We start from the raw sequence: 18,805 nt of genomic DNA on the forward strand, positions 1-18,805 counted from the left end.
GGGAGAGGGTTATGATTAGGAAGAGGAAGCAAAATCATGTTAGGGAGGTGGGTGAGTGGGTGAGAGAGAAGAGTTGTCTGCCACCGAGCTCTTCTTCAGCATTAAACTCATCTTCCAACAAACCCCTCCCTTCCCCATGACCCATTTCTTCTCCCACCCCCACCCCCACCTAGGTCCTTAGGGGCTCTGATGGTATTAACCCCCAACAGTCCCCACCACAGGGGAGGCAGCCAGCCTCAGCTATCTGTGGGATGGAGGGGCTGGGGAAGTAGGGCTAGGTGCCCAGACAGCCGCATGTGTAGGAGGGGATGTCCTCGTATGCCCTCCACCCGGCAGTCCCAGCTCTGACGTGGGTGCCCCCCCCCTTCCCTGCCCAGATTAGTGGCAGCTTGGTCTGGCTGTCCGGGGCTGCCCTCCCCCGCTCTGGGGGCTGCTCCAGTGGAGGGAGGCCTGGCTAGTCTGCCCAGGTAGGGGACTCTGAGGAAAGGGGTGAAGGTGGGTGGAGCTCCCAAATGCCCGTATGTTTGTTTGTGTTTGTGCTTGTCCGTGTGGGGGTTGGTTCAGGTCTGTGTCTGGGCACGCCTATGTTTTGGGTATTGGTCGGCTCGCCTTTGTGTGTGCATCCATTTGTGCATCACTTTTTCCTGTGTGTATTTGTGTCCTTCATGTGCATTGCCACAGTGCTGCTCCACTCTCAGGCCAAGAGGTGCCGACTGAAAGGCCCTGGGCTCTGGTGTCAGCCCAGGAGAGCTAGACTGGAAGCCGGGATTGGGACGGGTGGGGCTGTGGAGGGGACTCTCACTGCACCCCATCGCCCCCACTTCCCAGGTTCTCTGACAGCCTATGGGAACAGTGTCCAGGAGCAGTCAGGGTAAAGATGAGTCACAGACCTTGAGGAAAACTACCTGGCCTGTCACCCAAGGGGGCTTGTCCTCACCCACATCAGGACTTGGAGAAGTGGGGCTTGGGACTTGGGTCTCGCCAAGGGTCCTTAGTCTCCTAAGGCCTAAGCCATAGGCTTTCCCCACTGGCACTCTCTAGCCTACCGGCTGCTGGCTGGGGGACACCAAGAGAAGATAGATAAGTTACAATCCTGCCAAGTACCCCTGGTCACATAGTGCCACCCTCTTGTACTCCCTCAAGCTAATCTCAGGATGTATATTGGGGATGGGGGGTGGGGGTGAGGGTCAGGAATAGAAGTTCTGGTCTCTCCCATCTTCCAGACAGGCCAGGCCCAAGCCAGCCCAGGGGAGGGAGTTACCTCCAGACATGGAGGCTATAACACTGGATGAGAATTTATGTTAATATACCACAGGCTCTGAATGGCCCCTTGCTTCCTAGGAACTCTTCTCTCTGCTCAAGCCCCACTCACTATCCCTTAATCTTCCAACTTCTTCCTTCTCCTGCCTCTCACAAGTCCTTAATAGGTTGTCTTCTTTCTGACTTGTATCTCCACTGACGGTAGCGTGTCTCAGGGGTCCAAAGAAGGAACCCTGCTCCCCTTCTTCCCCTTCCCTTCCACCTGAATCCTCCCATCTAATGACAGTAGCTAGGTTTGTGGATCAGGGATAGGTCCTAACACTACCTTGGTCCCAGACTAGATGGAGGGCTGCTCTCTCCAGATCCTGACTTAAGAGGGTAAGGGATGGGAAATAGGTGCCCAGGTGAAGGGAAACGCCTCTTGAGCTTGTGTATGTGTATGAGTTGTCTGGCTGTCTGTGAACCTGGTTATGCTTTTTGAACCACCCCCACACAGGAACCCTGATGCTTCCTTGGGTGGAAGGGTACCTTACTTTCCCATTTCCTCTCCCACTCTTGGGTCCCTCCTTCTGGGCCACTCCCATCAACTGCTTTCCTGTGTTGAGCCTAGAAGCCCTGGGAACACTGGGGAGTAGAATAGGATGTCACAGTGAGAAAGGACCTCAGAGAGTATCTACTTCAACCCCATCATTTTACAAATGAGGAAACTGAGACCCAGGGAGAGCTTATGTTGTCCTTCAAGTAGTTAATAGCAGGGTCTGGCTAAGGGAGAGAGTGTTGGGAGTAAGGGGTGGGGATTAAGATGAAAAGGTGTCCCTAGGGCAAAGGGAAAAAAGGGGAAAGGGATACATACATCTATGTGAGATAGACCCCCCTCCATGGCATAGAACAGATGTTTCCCATCCTTAACCCCATGAGAACCTGACTGCTACTGCCAGCAATGACACTGCCCCTTCCTTTCATGCCCTACCCTGGAGGGGGGCAGCCCCACCCCATGAATCCTGCCCAGCCCCTCCCGCCCTTTGCTCCAGTTCCCCGGCTTGGCAACTACTAGCGGGGTGCTGCCCGCCTGCCAGGCTCCGGGCCGGCCCACGGGAGGGTGGGGCCGCTGGGAAGCTGGCACGTTGCCCTGGGGGAGCCTCTCTCAGCAGGCGCCCGGGTGCCGCTGATGTGGGGGGAAGGGGGGAAACAAAAGACTCATTCTCTGGGTGCGCAGCCGGTGGCATCGCAGGGGCGTTGGCGGAAGCCCCGGGGGGCCAGGAGGGGGCAGGCCTGGGCGGGGCTGAGGAATCACGGGCTCCTGTTCCCCCAAGGGTGCAGGAGGAGTAAACCAGCGGAGCAGCTTTTCGGCTCCCCCAGTTGCGCGTCCGGCGATGGCGATAGGAGGTCCCGCTGCGCTCTCCGTGCCGCTTGGTCTATACTAGCCGCGCTGCGCTGCGCTCCCTTGGTGCCACCTTCCAGGGCACCCTGGTCGCCCCCCCAACAACCCCTTCCCCTGGCCTCTCGGCCGCGTCCCCCCCCTACCTTTTCCAATCCGGGGCGCCTTCTCCCCCCGGTCCAGCTTACTCTCCCCTCGGGGAGCCCATTCCCCCCAGCCCAACCCACTCTCCCTCCGGGGAGCCCTCTCCCCCACCTCCGTCCAGCTCACTCTCTCTCCGGGGGCGGCCGCTCCCCCGGCCCAGCTCCCTCCATCCCCGGGGCACCCGCTCCCCAACCCCGACCCGGCCCGGACCACCCAGAGGCGCAGCACGGAGTCTCGGCGGCCCATGGCGCAGCCCACAACCTCAGCCCAGAAGCTGGTGCGGCCCATCCGCGCAGTGTGCCGCATCCTGCAGATCCCGGAGTCTGACCCCTCCAACCTGCGGCCCTAGAGCGCCCCCGACGCCCGGGGGAGACAGGGGGTGAGAGGACCCCGCAGGCCCAGAGGTGGCTCATGGGGAGGGCGCGTCCAGCACTAGCCAGGACTCCCGCTGCCCTCGCGCCAGGCCCCAGCAGCACAGGTGAGTACTTCCAGCGGGACTGAGGAGAGCACCGGCATCTGGGCTCCACGAGTGTTGAACTGATCCGTCAAATTGTCTTGGACCCATGTGCCTCCATATAAAGTTGTTCGTCCCTGGGGCAGCATTCCCACTTTAAATTGGCCCTCTAGAAAACCAGGGAGTCCTGTTTCTAAAGTTCCCACTCTTCTTACTCTCGTCTTTTTTCTTTCTGTGGCACTGGGACCCCTAGACTGGACTGGTGCAGTATTCCCCTGAGAAACAGTGCCAGCCCTGTGTCATGCTGTCATGCTAGTTTCAGTGACACCTGTCACACCAGTCTTGGTACTTCCCTGCTCTACTTGGGAGTTTCCCTCTTTTCCCTGCCCCTCTGTCTCAGGCTAAAGGGCTCTCTCCCTGTCTCTTCCTCTTCTAAGGGACATGATTATTCCCTGAGTTAGAAAGACCTCACCAAAGCCAGCCGGGATGTCTTTTAATTCCCCTTCACTTTAGGACTTCTCCATGGAGCTGTCTCAGCTTTGCCAGGAGCAAGGACTCACCTGAGCCCAGGGGGAGATTCCAGACCCCTTCAGTTGTTCTGGGCTCCCTGGGGGAGCTAAATGGGATAATCTTAGAGGACCAAGAACAGGCAGAGTTTCTACCTGGCATGACGTGCCAGGAGAGTTGCCAAAGTAATGCCCTCAGCCCTAGGGTGCATTCCTCCCTAGTAACTTCTTTTTACCACATATATACTTTTTTCACTCCTGGAGGCTAGGATGGAACAATTGGAACAGAGCTAAGCCTCAGTTTCCTTGTCTGTAAAATGAGGGGGTTGGAGATAATATTTGAAGTCCCTTGCAGTTTTAAATATTATGCTATGGTCATGACTCCTAGGCTCAAGATTTCAAAGCTGGATGAAACCTGAGAAACCATTTAGTTAAATTTCCTTAACCCAGAGAAAGAAATTGAAAGAAAGTCACGCACTTAATAAGATTCCAGAGCCAGGACCCAAATCTTCTGATTCTCAGTCTTATGGTTTTCCATAAAGAGTTCCAGACCTTTCTCCTGGGCTCTCCTTTTCCCTTCTTTAACGTGCTGGTGAAGAGGAAGTCCTAGGTTCTATCTCCTGATGATGTAGCGAAGAGAACACTAAATTCGGTAGAGCTTCCGAGGTAGGTCTGAATCTAGGCTTTGCTGCTCACTAACCCGTGTTCCCTTGAGTGAGCCATTTAAACCTCTTAGAAGCTCAGGGCCTTCCTCTGTACAAAGACGTGATTAGACTAGATATTTTCCACTTTTAAATCTATGCTTTTCAGTCCCCTCACCCCACCCCAAGTGTGTGGGACTGAAGAGCTCTGCCCAATCCAATCCAATCCAATCTAAGAAGCATTTATAAACTGTGGATTAGGTGTAAGGCACTATGGTAGGTGATGGGGTACAAAGATAAAGATGAAACTATCCTGCCATTTATCATTTAACAGCTAAGACCATAAATGGAGATTTGAGGAGGTAAAGATTGCTAATGACTAAGGGGACCAGGAAAGGCTTCCCATGGCAGGTAACACATAAGATGAGTCTTGAATAAACCTTAGGATTCTAAGAGAAGAAGGTGAGGAGAGAGTGAATTCCAGTGAAGGGGCACAGCCTGTTCAAAGTCATGGAGGCCGGAGATGGAATGCTGAGTTTGGGAAACAGCGAGTAGACCAGTTTGGCTGGAACAGAGAGTTCATGAAGGGGCGTAACGTGAAATAAGCCTGGAAAGGTAGGCTGGAACCAGACTGGGAATGGCTTTAAAGGCTAAGCTGAGGAGTTTTAAATTTTATCCTAGAGGCAATAGGGAATCATTAGAGATCCTTGAGCACAGGGAAATGACATGGTCAGTCTGATCTATGATCTGACTTTTTATGTGATATTACATATTAATGGAAGGTATTTAGGCTTATAGGCTATTTTCCACCAATAACCAACCACAACTGCATACTAATAAATATGGAACAGGAAGTTGAATATTACAAAAATGAAGCAGTTTTTCAACCAAGATAAAATAATATGTATCATTAGTGAATTATGTTTCTATTTACTGATTTTCTAGTCAGATGAAACTGATGGTACAAATATTTAAAGATGTTAAAAGATACAAAAAACAATAATAAAAAGAGCCCCCAACTCCACTCCTCCTATTCCTACTGAGGTTCCCTGGCTTTGGTGGAATACGGCAGGGAGTAGGGGGAGGGGTGGGGAGGAGAGGGAAGTAGAGCGTTGCTTCTTTAGAGTGGGGGCATCAACATGTCCAGGGTGGGAAGCTTAGGGTAGTGTGTGGGCAGGCAGCTTGGTGCCTAGTCGTTGGCTTGTACTTGCCTTACCGGTTTGTGCTGCCTCGATGCCGCCAGGGTGGGGCTCTCTTTGTATCAGGCAATAGGGATGCCCAGGCAATGTGCCTGAGCCCATGCTTTCTTGGTTTCATCACAGGGAGCCCCTTTGTGAGAGCCCCATGAGGGCAGAGGCATCATGGAAAGCACACCCAGCTACCTGCAAGATGCCCCCACCTGGGAGAAGCCAGCATCAGAGAATGGCATCAGACAGGAGCCAGGCACTTTGCCACGGGGTCCACACCATGGACCACTGTGCCTGGGGGAGCCTGCTCCCTTTTGGAGAGGCACCCTGAGCACCCCAGACTCTTGGTTTCCACATGGCTTACCCCATGGCTCAAATGACCCACTTCCATTCTTGGGGGGTGAGGGACCCCGTAATGGTGAGGGAAAGGCTGGATGGTTGGGGGTCAAAGAGGGGCTTCGATGGAAGGAAGCAATGCTAGCCCATCAGTTGGCACTCTGTGGGCAGCCATGTCCACCCCGTCACAACCTCCTGCCCCCAGAGCAAGGAGGCAGCAACTCCAAGAATGACCCATTGGCTTTCCGGCCTTTACATTGCCCCTTCCTTCTGGAGACCAAGATCCTAGAGAGGACCCCTTTCTGGGTGCCCACCTGCCTGCCTCCTTACTTGGTGCCCAGCCAGACCCACGATCGGCCTTCTGACTGGCCCCTAGCTCCTTATCCTTGGGCATACCTGGGGCCCCCGCCCAAGAGTCCTCCTGCTTTTAACTCAGGAAGCAAGGTAAGGACTTGAAAGTGTTGAGAATACCCAGAGGGAACTCAGGCTGGGGAGGCTGTAATGAAAGGAAAGGAGAGAAACACTTGATTCTCTTGGCTCAGTGAAAGCTCTTCTTTGGAAGAATTCTACTCAATTCAACAAGTTCATGTCCTACCTTCCCCTACAGGCACCAGATTAGAGGACATGAAGGCGGGGTATTTTAACTCAGAGACCTGGCCTGGGACCCCAGGATCAATTTCAAGTTAATTGTCCTCCATAGATCATTCCTTCATTTCCCCAGGTCCACTCACCCCTATTCCATCCCTCTCTATTAAGAGCCAAAGCCAGTGCCCAGCTTACCCCCCCTTTTTTTTCTCCCTTTAGGGCTTTTATCACAAAGATCTAGGCATACCTCGCCTGGCAAAAGAGATGTCGACCACTGCTGAACCTGGGTTGTTGGGCGTAGCCCCTGGTGGGCATCTTCAGAGAGCTGGGGAGATGGATTGGTCCCTACCCTACCAAAAGGATGGGGAGTCAGGGGCCAATGGGCACCAGAACCTTTGCCCACTGCTTGGGGGGTGCCCAGATATAATCAGCAGCCGGACCATCTGGCCTACTCACACCCCAGGCTTTGTTCATACTCTCGGAAGTTCCTGGGTAGTGCCTCGAAATGAGAACCTCAGAAACCCCCAACCAGGGCCACCCTCTGGGTCAGAGTGCCCTTCACCAGGGCAGTCTGTCAATCAGGTGGGCTGCTGTCTATCCCACCTACCTGCTGGAGATGGGAGTCATAGCCACTGTGGAAGGTGCCAGGCAAGCACAGAAGGTGATACTAGTGGGACAGCTGGGTCCACTGAAGAAGTCGGCAAGCATCCTGGGCCTGGGCCCTGCCCCCCAAGCCACCATACCAAGCTAAAGAAGACCTGGCTCACTCGGCATTCTGAGCAATTTGGGTGTTCGGCTGGGTGCCCAGGGGAGGAGATGGGCCTAACCACTCAGGTTGGGTCCCTCAAGAGGGAGGGAAGTCCTGAGGTGGGGGGAGCAGCTGGCAGCCCAGCTCCCAAGCGTCCAGCTGACTCCTTCCCAGGCAGTCAGGGGCAGGGGGCTGGGAGTTGGCAGGAAGCTTTGGAACCACCACCTGGGAGCAAGGCTGGGATGACAGAACATGATGGCTGGAGAGGTGAGGAGTTTGATGGCAGCTGGGGCATCTGGGACTTGGGGAATAAAGGCAAGAGCTAGAGGGTGAGGCTTGGGGTGGGATTCTGGCCCTGTCTCATACTCAGCAGGTCCTTTTCCAGTTGCTTACTATACTAACATCTAGACTGTTTTTCCATCTGGATCCCACTGATTCCTTGGGGACTTTGCAGTGCCTCCACTTTGGGCACATTTCTGCCCACATCTGGATTCTTTTTTTGTTTACCTGCCGCATCAACGTGTTGGGACTGATATCCGACCTCAACACTAGCCCAGTACTTTGCCATGGCACTGCCAACCCCTAGCAAAAGAGGGGGCAGTATAGCTCTGATGCAGCTCCTTCCCAGTCATCTTGGAGGAGCCTTTGCTGACCCATGCTCTCTGAGCCAGGAACTGTTCCTTCTTTTGCCCAGTTGGATCACGGACCCCAAGCTGGGACTCTGTGTGCTTTTGACTAATTGGGCCATTATTCCATTGCCTGGACTCTCTGATGTCTCTTAGACACTGGAATCTCAGTGCCACATTGGTGTTCTCCAACTTCACTTGGGGGATAATTGCTATTTTGGAGCGACAGTCCTCTTCATCTGTTTTCCTGAATTGTTAGATTTCAGCAAGTTAGGTGGAGCTATTTTGCCTTTTGGATTTATATGCCTGAGATAGACCTGTCCCAGCTCCTTCACCATCTGGATCACTGTACCTCTGGACCTGGGCTCCTCTGGACCTCTCAGATCCCTAAGCCTAGGCTGATTCTGTTTTGATGGTGTCATCTTTGTGGGACTTCTCACAACTGTGACCTGAGTTGGGACTGTGCTATCATCTTACCCTACTGTTGGTTGCCTTGGAACTCTCACGTCACTCTGGCGATGGTATCGCTATGCCCACAATTGGAACTATCCAACTTCTTCACTGGCTAGATCACTACTCTTGGGCTGGGATGATCACCCTTACCCCAGTCTTGGACCCCTACCCCCAAAACACCAGGCCTCCTTCCCCATTCTCTGTTTACAGGCATTTCTGTGACCCATTTCAGCTGGCTTGAGAATCATTGCTCACAGAACCCTGGGCTAGGGAGGTGGGTAGGTGGGGCTGTAGTGCTGGGAAAGGGGCTGAAGGATAATAAGGGAGGCTGTGATTGGTAGCATTCTTTCAGGTAGATCAAAGGAGAGTCCTGACAGTATGCATTATCCCCTCAGGATTCCTGGGCAACAGGCCTGGCCTTGATGGACTTGAGCTCCAGAATGTGCCTTGCACAGCTCTGCCAGCAGGAATGACTCGTTGCCAGAGCTGTGCCCTTGGGGAAAGGGAAGATAAAGGAATGGCTTGTCACTTTCTGAATGTTCGAAGGTGAGTCTTTGCTAGCACCCACCACACACACCCAATTTCTCTCCCAAGACTTCCCTGTGCTGGGAATCCCCTTCTTCCAGGCTCTGGCACCCATTTCAATTCTTCAAAGACTCTTGTTTACGGATCCCTCTCCTTTGCTTCTCCCCTATCTCCAGGTTACCTTCAAGTGGAACAAGGACAGCCGAAGGTGAAGCTGGCCATGCTGAGGAGAGCAGAGGCCTCAGGCCCAGTCCAGACACCAAGCTGAGCGTGCATCTCGCCAAATATCTGCTGAATAGCCTGGGAGACAGATTCTGTAGACTACTTAGAAGGGAGCGAGAGGCCCTTGCCTGGGCTTTGGAGGAAGGTAAGCAAGAGTTACAGTGTCTGGAAACTTTGGACTAGGAATAATCAGAAGCTGATTTCTTACTATGTACCATAGTAAACAAGGGGGAAACAAGTTTACTTTGTATCTATTCTTGTATGTACCCTATATTTTATACACACACACACACACACACACACACACACAGAGTACCTATTTATGTACATATTGTCTCTCCTAATAGCATGTAAGATCCTTGAGGGCAGAATTGTTTATACTTTTTTCTTTGTATCCTCAGGCTTAGCACAGTACTTGGCACATAGTAGGTACTTAATAAATGCTTGGTGTTTGTTGATTAATGAATCTGTCTAAGCATATACCTAATATATGGCTAACATTTATGTACATTTGCTATGTGCCAGGCACTATGCTAAGCACTTTACAATTATTGTCTCATTTGATTCTTATAACAACCCTGGGAGGTAGGTGCTATTATGATCCTCACTGAGGCAAACAAAGGTAAAGTAACTTGCCCAGCCCAGGGTCACTTAGCTAGTAAGTGTCTGAGGCTGGATTTGAATTTAGGTCTTGCTGACTCCAAGCCCAGTGCTCTATCCACTGTACCCCTTAGCTGCCTAAATGAATGCTATATAGTTTGGGGAGCAAAGGCACTGGAAAAACTGGGGAGATCAGGAAAGGCTTTAAGTAGAAGGGGGTATCTGAGTTGTCTTGAACAGAGGTCTCATAGGGTCTTGGTTGGCCTCTGCTCATTAATCCTTTACCCCTTTCCCTATATAGTTTGTCTACTGATATTTCATACTATAGTCACACAACCAGTCAGCAACTGATGTGAAAAAGATGTGGGGATTTCAGTGAATTGCTAGGAGCTTGGTATGATTCAGCAATGTGATTGTGGAGCCAAAGTATCTGTCACAATCCTAAACACCAAGAGGTGCTTGGTGTCCAGAACAAGAAAGGTCACAATCCTGCTGTATCCAACCCCATTCAGAACGCTTCTAGGATATCATGTTTGCTTCTGGGCACTGCATTTTGGGAAGGACACTAATAGGCTAGAGCAAATACAGAAGAGATGACCAGGTTGGTGAGAGCATGTCCAGAAGGATTGGTTGAGGGAACTAGAGGGTGTGGAGCCTGGAGAAGAGAATACTTTGGAAGGACATGATAATTATCTTCAAGTATTGGAAGGTTCATATAGAAGAGAAATTAAGTTTATTCCATTTACTTCAAGGGGTGGACAACTAGGATCAGTGGGGAGAAGTGACAGAGAGGCAGATTTGAGTACAATTGAAGGAACATTTTCTTAAAAATCATCTGTCTCAAAAATTGAATGGGGATACTTAGGAGATAGTAAATTTTGCCTTACTGGAAGCCTTCAAGTAGATCCTGGCTGGCCAGTTGTCAAGGATGTGTGGAGGAGGTCCATCCACTGGGCAGAATGATTAGTTTAGCTTCATTTCACAATAACTTTGCTAATGTGGGCAAAACAAGTTGTAAAATACCTTACCTGCCACTTCCATTCACTTGTAACTAACATTCATAGCATTGCTCCTATTGAGCTTCCCTAATACTGTTTTGCGTGTTTGGAGAAACTAAGTAAGGAAAGGCAACTAGTTGGCTCAGTGGATAGCACACTGGACTTGGAGTCAAGAAGACCTCAGTTCAAATTTGTCCCTAGATACTTACTAGCTCTGTGACCCTGGACAAGTCACTTAACTTCTATTTACCTTAATTCACTGGAGAAGGAAATGGCAAACCCCTCCAGTGTCTTTATCAAGAAAATCCCGTGGACAGCATCGGTAGGACGTAGTCCATAGGGTCACAAAGAGTCAGACAAGATCAAACAACAACAGTTAACGAGAAGCAGTGTGGAGTAGTTGATAGAGAGCTGGCCTCAGAGTCAGGACAGCCTGGATTCAAGTCCCTCTTCCATTACACATTGGCTAGGTGATCTTGGACAAATCACTTACCTTCTAAATGCCCCAGACGACTCTCTAAAACTACCAGCTGGGCAGTTGTTCATCGGCATTAGTAGAGGGAGATGGCTCACTGGGAGTTCCCTACAGTGATGAAATCACAGATCTAAACAAAATAATAATAACAATGATGACCTTAAATGGGACTTACCTATGCTCCTTATTGTAGCCTTTTCAAGGTCCTCAGTGCAGAACTGAACTCACAGCTGATACTCAATTAATACTCATAGAGGAAATGGAGGGGAAGGAGAGAAGGAGTAAACATATGAATGACTGAACAAAGAGATGTTGGAGGAAGAAGGGGAGGGAATAAGTGTTTATATAGCACCTACTATGTGCCAGACACTGTGCTAAGGGCTCTACACATATCTCATTTGGTCCTCAGTGCGTCTTGGGAGGTAGGTGTTATTATTATCCTCATTTTACATTTGAGAAAACTGAGGCAAACAGAGGTAAAGGATCACACAGCTAGTGTGAGGTGGGATTTAAGGTCAGTTGTTCCTGACTAAACCCAGCACTGTTCCACTAGCTGTTGAGTTTGGGATAAATATCAAAGATTGGCCCAAAAGTCAATGGGAAATGATTAGAAACTGGTTGGTAGACACAAACTTTTTGAGCTGTTAGGCTGCTGTTGCTTGTATTTGTGGCTAGACTCTATTTATTGGTTGGAGGGGCAGCTAGGTAGCACAACCCTGGGGTCAGGAGGACCTGAGTTCAAATCTGGCCTCAGACACTTACTAGCTGTGTGACCCTGAGAAAATCACTTAACCCTGCTTGCCTCAGTTTCCTTATCTGTCAAATGAACTGCAGAAAGAAATGGGGTTTGCCAAGAAAACCCCAAATGGGGTCACAGAGAGTCAGACCAAACTGAAACAACAACAACCATCAGTTGGAGAGGCCTGTTAGGCAAGGCAGCCCTAGTGGAAAGAAGACTGGGTTTGGGGTCTTTTGACCTTGGATTAAGTCTTGGCTCTGAGACTTAATTATCTGTGACCTTGAGGCAAGTCACTAAATCTCTGAATTTTGTTTTCCTCATCTGTAAAACAGAGGTGGAGGAAGATGGGATAATATCATGCATTTGCCAGCTTCACAGGGCTATTCCGAGGATAAAATGAGATAATACATTTAAAATGTTTCTTAGACTCTAAAATTACATGTAAATGAGACCTTTGTTAGGCATGGCAAGGATACTCTTTGCAGGGATTAGAGGGGTCCCTTTATCCATGTTTATCATTAGTAATCAACCAAGATTTATTAAGTACCTACTATGTGCTGGGCACTGGAGTTATAAAACAAAAATGGAATAATCCCTGCCCTCAAGGAGTTTCCATTCTAGTGGGGGAGATAACTTGTGCACAGACAAGTTAAAATGGAATAAACACAAAATAATTACAAGATATTTGGAGGAGGAAGGATGCCAGCAGCTGAGGGTGATGGGGATTGGGAGATACTTCCTGTAGAAGGCAGAGCTTGTAGGAAAGAAGCTGTCTCCTTCTGATCCCTTGGAGTCATAAAGGGCTTTAGAAATGGAAGGTGGTCTGATTAGCTCCTTCCTTCCCCCTACTCCTCTACCAGGCTTATGGTTTACCTTCATTCTTTGGGAAGGGTGAGATGATAACCAAAACAACTCCTATCCCTGATCCCTCTGAGGATGAGTTCTTTGGCCAGATGCTGAGTTCTTTGGCCAGATGCTAAGTTCTTTGGTTTTTATGTGTATTTTCTCTGCAGTGGGGGAGCCCAACCCTTCTTCTATCCCATGGGAGGACCCCAATGCCCCAAGATCCTGTAGCCGCTGCTATCGTGGACTCTTCAACACCCACTGGGGCTGCCCTCACTGCTGCTACAGGCTCTGTTTGGCCTGTGGCCATGTTGGGAGGGCCAGGGACACCACAGGTATGGAGTGAATGCTTGTCTGGGAGTCCAGAAGAAGGAGGAACGGGAAGACAGGGTCTGAGCCACGCTTAGCCCCATCCCCAGCCCTAGCCTCCATTTAACACCATCTGAGGTAGCTGCAGACAAACAACCCTACTGGGGAGTGTCTGTGACTAAGCCAAATTAAATCTTACCCTCAGCAGATCCTTGCTTTCTAAGAGCTGATTTTTATGACCTTTGGGGTTTTTTTTTGCTCCTTTGACCTCTGACCTCTCTGTTCCCACCTCAACAGGCTTTCGGGAGCAGCCCCCGGAGGGATGTGCCCACAGCACTGGGCATGATGCCAATTCTCTTACGCTGACCCAGTTTGTCCCCAGCCAGGGTGAGCCAACTGGGGTGTACAGTACTTATGGCAGGAACCAGAGGGACCCCAGCTAGATAGTGGGAGAAGCTCTCCTTTCCTTCTGCCTCCTGAATCCCTCCCTGATCCCTGGCACCTCCTGGTTTTCAAGTGTGGGCTGGGAGGGATAGGGAAGGGAGAAACCCCCTTGCTAGTAGTCTTCACTGTCTATCTTTTTCCCAGTCCTAAGAAGCGACTTCCTTCCTTCTCTCGCACCCTTAGCCTTGGCCGAGCTGAGTACCAAGATGCACCAAGTCCGGGCCAAGTTTGACATCCGAGGGCACTGCCCTTGCCAAGCTGATGCTCGAGTGTGGGCTCCTGGGGATAGAGGACAAAAGGTAAGAGCTGAGAAGAAGAAATAGGGATGGCAGGGGAGAGTCCCAAGGGACCTTGGGGTGGAGGTGGGGCAGCCTGTCTCTGAGCTCCAAACACTTTAACAAGTTTTCTTGGTATCTAACACCATGTTGCATGAATACCCTAAAGGGGCCGCCAGTTATACTTGGTGATGGTGATAAGAGCTGGGTGAAAACAGGCTTTTTGTCCTGTGTTCTGAGCTGTGGGTTTGGGAGCACTATATAGGGGCAGGAAGGATTCATGGGAGAAATTTTTCCTCTTACCCCATACCTCCCTAATCACCCCATTGCTTACTTCTAAAGTTTTGGTTGGATTGGGGGTGGGTGGGGATGGCTTTGACAGAAGGAGCCAACAGAAAAAACTCCTGCAGCCCCACAACCCTCTTGCAATGGTGATGCACACAGAACCAAGGAAATCAAAGAAGGTGAGCCCTCCTTGCCTCTCCTCCAGAGCTGTTTGAGAACCTGGGCAGGAGGGAGACAGGCTGGGGTGGAGGGAGAGGAAGAGAGGACTTTCCCCTAACAGGAGCTCTAGAGTTGGGAGATCTTCCAGGATCATGTAGAGGTAGAAGAGGGGGATAGGTATGATTGAGCCACTTTGGAATGAATGTGGGGAGGTCCTTAGGAAGTAGGTGGAGCAAATTTATAGGGAAGGGAAATAGTGTATTTATTTATTTATTTTTGGAAATAGTGTATTTATATAGACTGGTGTGACATTCTTGTTGGGCCTCTACAATCCTAGTCTTTACTTCCACAGAGGCCACAGACTCCACTGAAACTCCAGGAGAAGCCCAAGGAGCCCGGGGATCCCTGCCCTGCCCCTCCCTCTGTGAACTTCTTGCTTCCACTGCTGTCAAGCTCTGCCTGGGCCATGAGCGCATCCACATGGCCTTTGCCCCTGTGACCCCAGCCCTGCCCAATGTGAGTGCCTGGGGGGAAGATCTCAGGCCCTGGGGGACCATTGAGTTAGCAGTGGGCTCAGTCAGGTCTCTCTCTGGACTCACTTGACTAATCTCCATGTTGACAGAAACCGTGTCTTATCTAAATTTAGCCAGTACTGAGCATAGTGTTCTGTACTGAGTAGGCGCTTAATAAAAGTTTTTAGCATTACGTGAAGGCAGAAGAGGGGAGTGTGAGGAATTGTGTTGACCCACATGCTGTGGTGTGCAGGATGATCGAATCACCAACATCTTGGATAGCATCATTGCCCAGGTGGTGGAGAGAAAGATTCAAGAGAAGGCACTGGGGCCAGGGCTTCGCAAGGGACTCAGCCTGCCCAGCCCTCCTACTGCACGTGGCCTGCCTTCTCGGGGGGCCCTGCTGTGGCTTCAGGAACCCCGACCCCGACACAACTTCCAGCTCTTCCAGGATCACTGGAGACAGGGCCAGGTGAGGGCTTACTCCTGGCTACCCCCACCCAGGTCACCCAAGCTCTTACCCTAAGTCCTTCCTAGCTCCTTGTAGACAAGGGAGACCTTGTTCCAAATCTGTCCTTCTCTTTAGTCTCACACAAATAAATTATATAGACTCCTTCCCTAATTCCTGGCTATGGCCCTTTCTTGGATCCATTCTCCTTTCCTGGTCTTTCTCTCCCTAATTCTCCCCACTACAGCCCGTGCTGGTATCTGGACTACAGAGAACTCTGCAGAGCAGCCTTTGGGGGCCAGAAGCCCTCAGGACACTGGGGGGGAAGGTGCAGGCCCTGAGCCTCCTTGGGCCCCCTCGGCCTACAGACCTGGGCAGCACAGCTTTCTGGAAGGGTTTCATCAGGCCAGAGGGTGAGTATCCCTGGACTGCCTGAAGGGAGAGGGAGAGAAGGGATGCACAGCTCTGGAGACAGGAGTGAGGATTCAGATGGGGGTGGGGATAAAAGAGAATGGAGAGATCCCTCGACTTCTCAGAAAAGAGCCTTGCTGGAATCCTGTCCTTGACACTTTTTTGCTATGTGGCTTTGGCGATCATATAACTTCTCTGAACCTTCAAACTCTTGTATGCCAAATGGGATGTCTATGGACAGATTACATGGAACCCGTCAGGTTTCTCAGATCGTAGAAGCTAAGAATAGCTGGGCCTGATGAATACTTGGATGAGAAACCACCTGGGAATACCAGGTGCTGTAGATTAAGAGAGAAGCAGCTTGGTAGAGTCAAGAAGACTCAAGAAGCCCTGCCCTGCCTCTAACATGTAGAGGCTGTGTGACTCTGGGCAAGTCACTTAACTCTTCAGTGCCCCAGGCAACTCTCTAAAACTTAGTTGTAGAATGGCTTCCAGTCTTCTTTAATGGAGGGAATTTCCTCTTAGGGTTGTTGTGAGGAAGATGCTTTGTTAACATAAAGCATGATATTATGTAAACTATTATCAATGATGATGGGAATAGGAAAAGAGATAGACCTAGGGATAGAATTGGAGTTTTTGAAGCCAAGATAGTGGAGGGAGAGGGAAAAGGAGGGAGGGAGAAGGGGGGGAGGAAGGGAGAGAGAGAGAGAGAGAGAGAGAGAGAGAGAAGAAATCTTGCTGTTCCCTGCTTAAAAAACAAGATAGCAAGCTGTTTAGACAAAGTCCCACCTCCCTAATAGCCTCTTTCTCTTCTTCTAGCTCGTCCAAAGCTAGACAGTGGGTCCCTCCTTCTTTTGCATAGAAATCTAGGCGAGCCAGAGTCCAGCAGGTGTGTATCAGCAGAGGAGCCAATTTTGTCTGTCCTCCACCCTCCCCTGTACTGACCCTTGTCTGTCCCTTTCTCCTCCTGGCTCCTCCTGCCTCTCCTTCATTCTCAGATTTGTCTTTCTGGGAGTCTGTGTGGGGTTTCTTAGTAGAGAGTGCTTAGGATAAAAATTGTGGATGTGTTAAGTCCCTTCCTCTCCCCCTTCCACAGATCAGAGAACCTGGCTGCCAGTCTGCCACTCCCAGAATATTGTACCAGCCATGGGAAACTCAACCTGGCTTCCTACCTCCCTCCCACCCCTACTCTCTGCCGACTAGAGCCACAACTCTGTGCCTCTTATGGTGAGTCTGTAGGCTCCCTCTGCTCCCAGTTTCTCCTGGCCATGGCCCTTTCCTTATGGCCTATAGCTCTTCACATTCTCCAGGGACAATCTGCAACTGTGTCCCTAAGCCTTACTCCTGGGCCCTGTCGGGAATCTGTACCTGGGTTCTGGCAAACTCAGTGATTCTAGTTTTCACACCCATAACTTCTCTGTGCCCAGGTTCCCACGCCCATCACAGTTAAAGGTCTAACTCCAGCCCCGTTTCCCTGGGTCAGGTGCTACAGCCTGGAATTGCCTTGTGCTCTTAACCTTCGCCCACCCCTCCCCATGCCAGGTGTGAGCCCACAGCACGGGCACCTGGGGACCAAGAATCTGTGTGTGGAGGTAACGGATCTCATCAGTGTCCTGGTCCATGCAGAAGCACCAGTACCTACTTGGCACCGGGCACAGAAAGGTATATTTCCATAGCTGGAGTGGAGCGGAGTGAGGTGGTGGGAGGAAGCAGAAAGGTGAAGGGTGGGCTCAGCTCTACCCCCAACCCCAACATCCTTTTCTCTCCTCTTAGAACTCCTGACATGCCTGGAAGGTGAGGGGCTGTGGTCCCCAGGTAGCCAGGTGGGCGCTGTGTGGCATGTGTTTCGGGCACAGGACGCCCAGCGCATTTGTCGCTTTCTCCAGATGGTGAGGAAGGTGGGATAGGAGCCGAGCAGCCCCTTCCTACTCCACTCCACTCCAATAAATCTCTCCTTCTGGGTTTCACTCCAAACTTCTAAAATATCTTTTCTAGGCTTGCCATTTCTCTTCAATCCACAAATATAAGGCACACAGTCAGACAATCAATGCATCGGCAAGCCTTTATTAAGAACTTTCTTGTGCCAGGCACTGTCCTAGGTGCTGGGAATACAAAGACAGAAATGAAACAGTCCCTGCCCTCAAGGAGCTGACAGTCTATTGGGAAGGCTAACATGCATACATACACAAAATAAATGCGAGGTAATTTGGTGGGATTAGGAAAAGCTTTATGTGTAAAGGGGAACTTGAGCTAGTTTTTGAAAGAAATTAGGGATTCTTGGAGGTGGAGACGAGAATAGAGTAGTCCCAATGCAGAAGGCACAGAGATAGAAAATGGAATGGAAAGTGTGGGCAACAGCAAGAAGGCTAATATGTCTGAATTACAGTGTGATTAAAAAGGAGTAAGGTATAATAAAACCAGAAAGGTAGGTTGAGACCAGCATGTGAAAGGCTTTAAATGCCAGTCAGATATGCACTAAACAACACAGTACACCTAGCAAGCAACAGGCAATGATACTAGGTGGTACATAAGTTGGTGCTATGTTATGTGGTGAAGGGGCATTCCCCAATTTCCTCTAAGGAGCTGCTTTTTCATTTTGATTTTGTCCCCAGTGTGTGCTAAGCATGATTCCTAGTACTCTGAACAAGGTAGCTAGCTAGCTGCCTTCTGTAGACTGAAAACTACTTAATATGAGGGAGCCTTCTCCTGGAGCTTTTGATGAGTTCTTGAATGGGGCAAAGGGAGGGTGCCTTTGGAGGATAATAGCATTCCTACCTTGGGAGTGAGGTGAATGTGGGTATTATAGCACCTCCCCACCTAATTGGGATAGGCTTCTTGGAGGCAGTGGTCTTTGAGAGGCTTCTAGAGGAGGTGACTATGGGAAACATCTTGGAGGGCAATCACAAACAAGGTCAGTGTTGACCATGAATAAGTTGAATAAGATGTGGAAGCAGGTGTAGAAGAGAGCCAAGGAAACCAAGAGGTACCTGGGGGAATTCAGAAAGCAGGGGAGCCTGCTTCAGTGCTCAACAAAAGGGTGGCTCTCCCAGGGAATTGTCTTGGCCAAAAGTCCTTCATCACAAACCTTGAACATATTCTATTACATATATATATATATATGTGTTAAGTCCCTTCCTCTCCCCCTTCCACAGATCACACACACACACACACACACACACACACACACATATATATGTATATATACTGATACACACACATACATACCCTTTCTGGGGTTAATC

General features: G+C 50.3%; 1 protein-coding gene across 6 annotated transcripts in view; it reads left to right on the forward strand.

Annotated features, from left to right (window-relative positions):
- Nucleotides 1-3,170: 3,170 nt before the first annotated feature.
- The window catches only part of HR (HR lysine demethylase and nuclear receptor corepressor), a 20,015-nt gene continuing 4,380 nt past the window's right edge, over nucleotides 3,171-18,805 (forward strand). For 2 of the 6 annotated variants that reach the window (XM_027865543.1, XM_027865539.1), the window contains exons 1-17: nucleotides 3,175-3,260; nucleotides 4,829-4,998; nucleotides 5,706-6,350; nucleotides 6,711-7,506; nucleotides 8,714-8,864; nucleotides 9,020-9,210; nucleotides 12,891-13,055; nucleotides 13,327-13,416; nucleotides 13,657-13,772; nucleotides 14,131-14,212; nucleotides 14,545-14,708; nucleotides 14,958-15,176; nucleotides 15,400-15,565; nucleotides 16,383-16,452; nucleotides 16,660-16,790; nucleotides 17,106-17,225; nucleotides 17,337-17,461. In XM_027865543.1, coding sequence (XP_027721344.1) covers nucleotides 5,745-6,350; nucleotides 6,711-7,506; nucleotides 8,714-8,864; nucleotides 9,020-9,210; nucleotides 12,891-13,055; nucleotides 13,327-13,416; nucleotides 13,657-13,772; nucleotides 14,131-14,212; nucleotides 14,545-14,708; nucleotides 14,958-15,176; nucleotides 15,400-15,565; nucleotides 16,383-16,452; nucleotides 16,660-16,790; nucleotides 17,106-17,225; nucleotides 17,337-17,461 — 3,192 coding nt within the window. In that variant the 5' untranslated portion in view covers nucleotides 3,175-3,260; nucleotides 4,829-4,998; nucleotides 5,706-5,744. Of the gene's footprint in view, nucleotides 3,261-3,322; nucleotides 4,409-4,828; nucleotides 4,999-5,705; nucleotides 6,351-6,710; nucleotides 7,507-8,713; nucleotides 8,865-9,019; nucleotides 9,211-12,890; nucleotides 13,056-13,326; nucleotides 13,417-13,656; nucleotides 13,773-14,130; nucleotides 14,213-14,544; nucleotides 14,709-14,957; nucleotides 15,177-15,399; nucleotides 15,566-16,382; nucleotides 16,453-16,659; nucleotides 16,791-17,046; nucleotides 17,226-17,336; nucleotides 17,462-18,805 lie in introns of those variants that run through there. The other 4 variants (XM_027865542.1, XM_027865540.1, XM_027865541.1 and 1 more) reach the window with 4 other exon arrangements.

The sequence above is a fragment of the Vombatus ursinus genome, unplaced genomic scaffold (assembly GCF_900497805.2).
Source record: "Vombatus ursinus unplaced genomic scaffold, bare-nosed wombat genome assembly UNPS02014778.1, whole genome shotgun sequence".
NCBI classification, from domain to species: Eukaryota; Metazoa; Chordata; class Mammalia; order Diprotodontia; family Vombatidae; genus Vombatus; species Vombatus ursinus.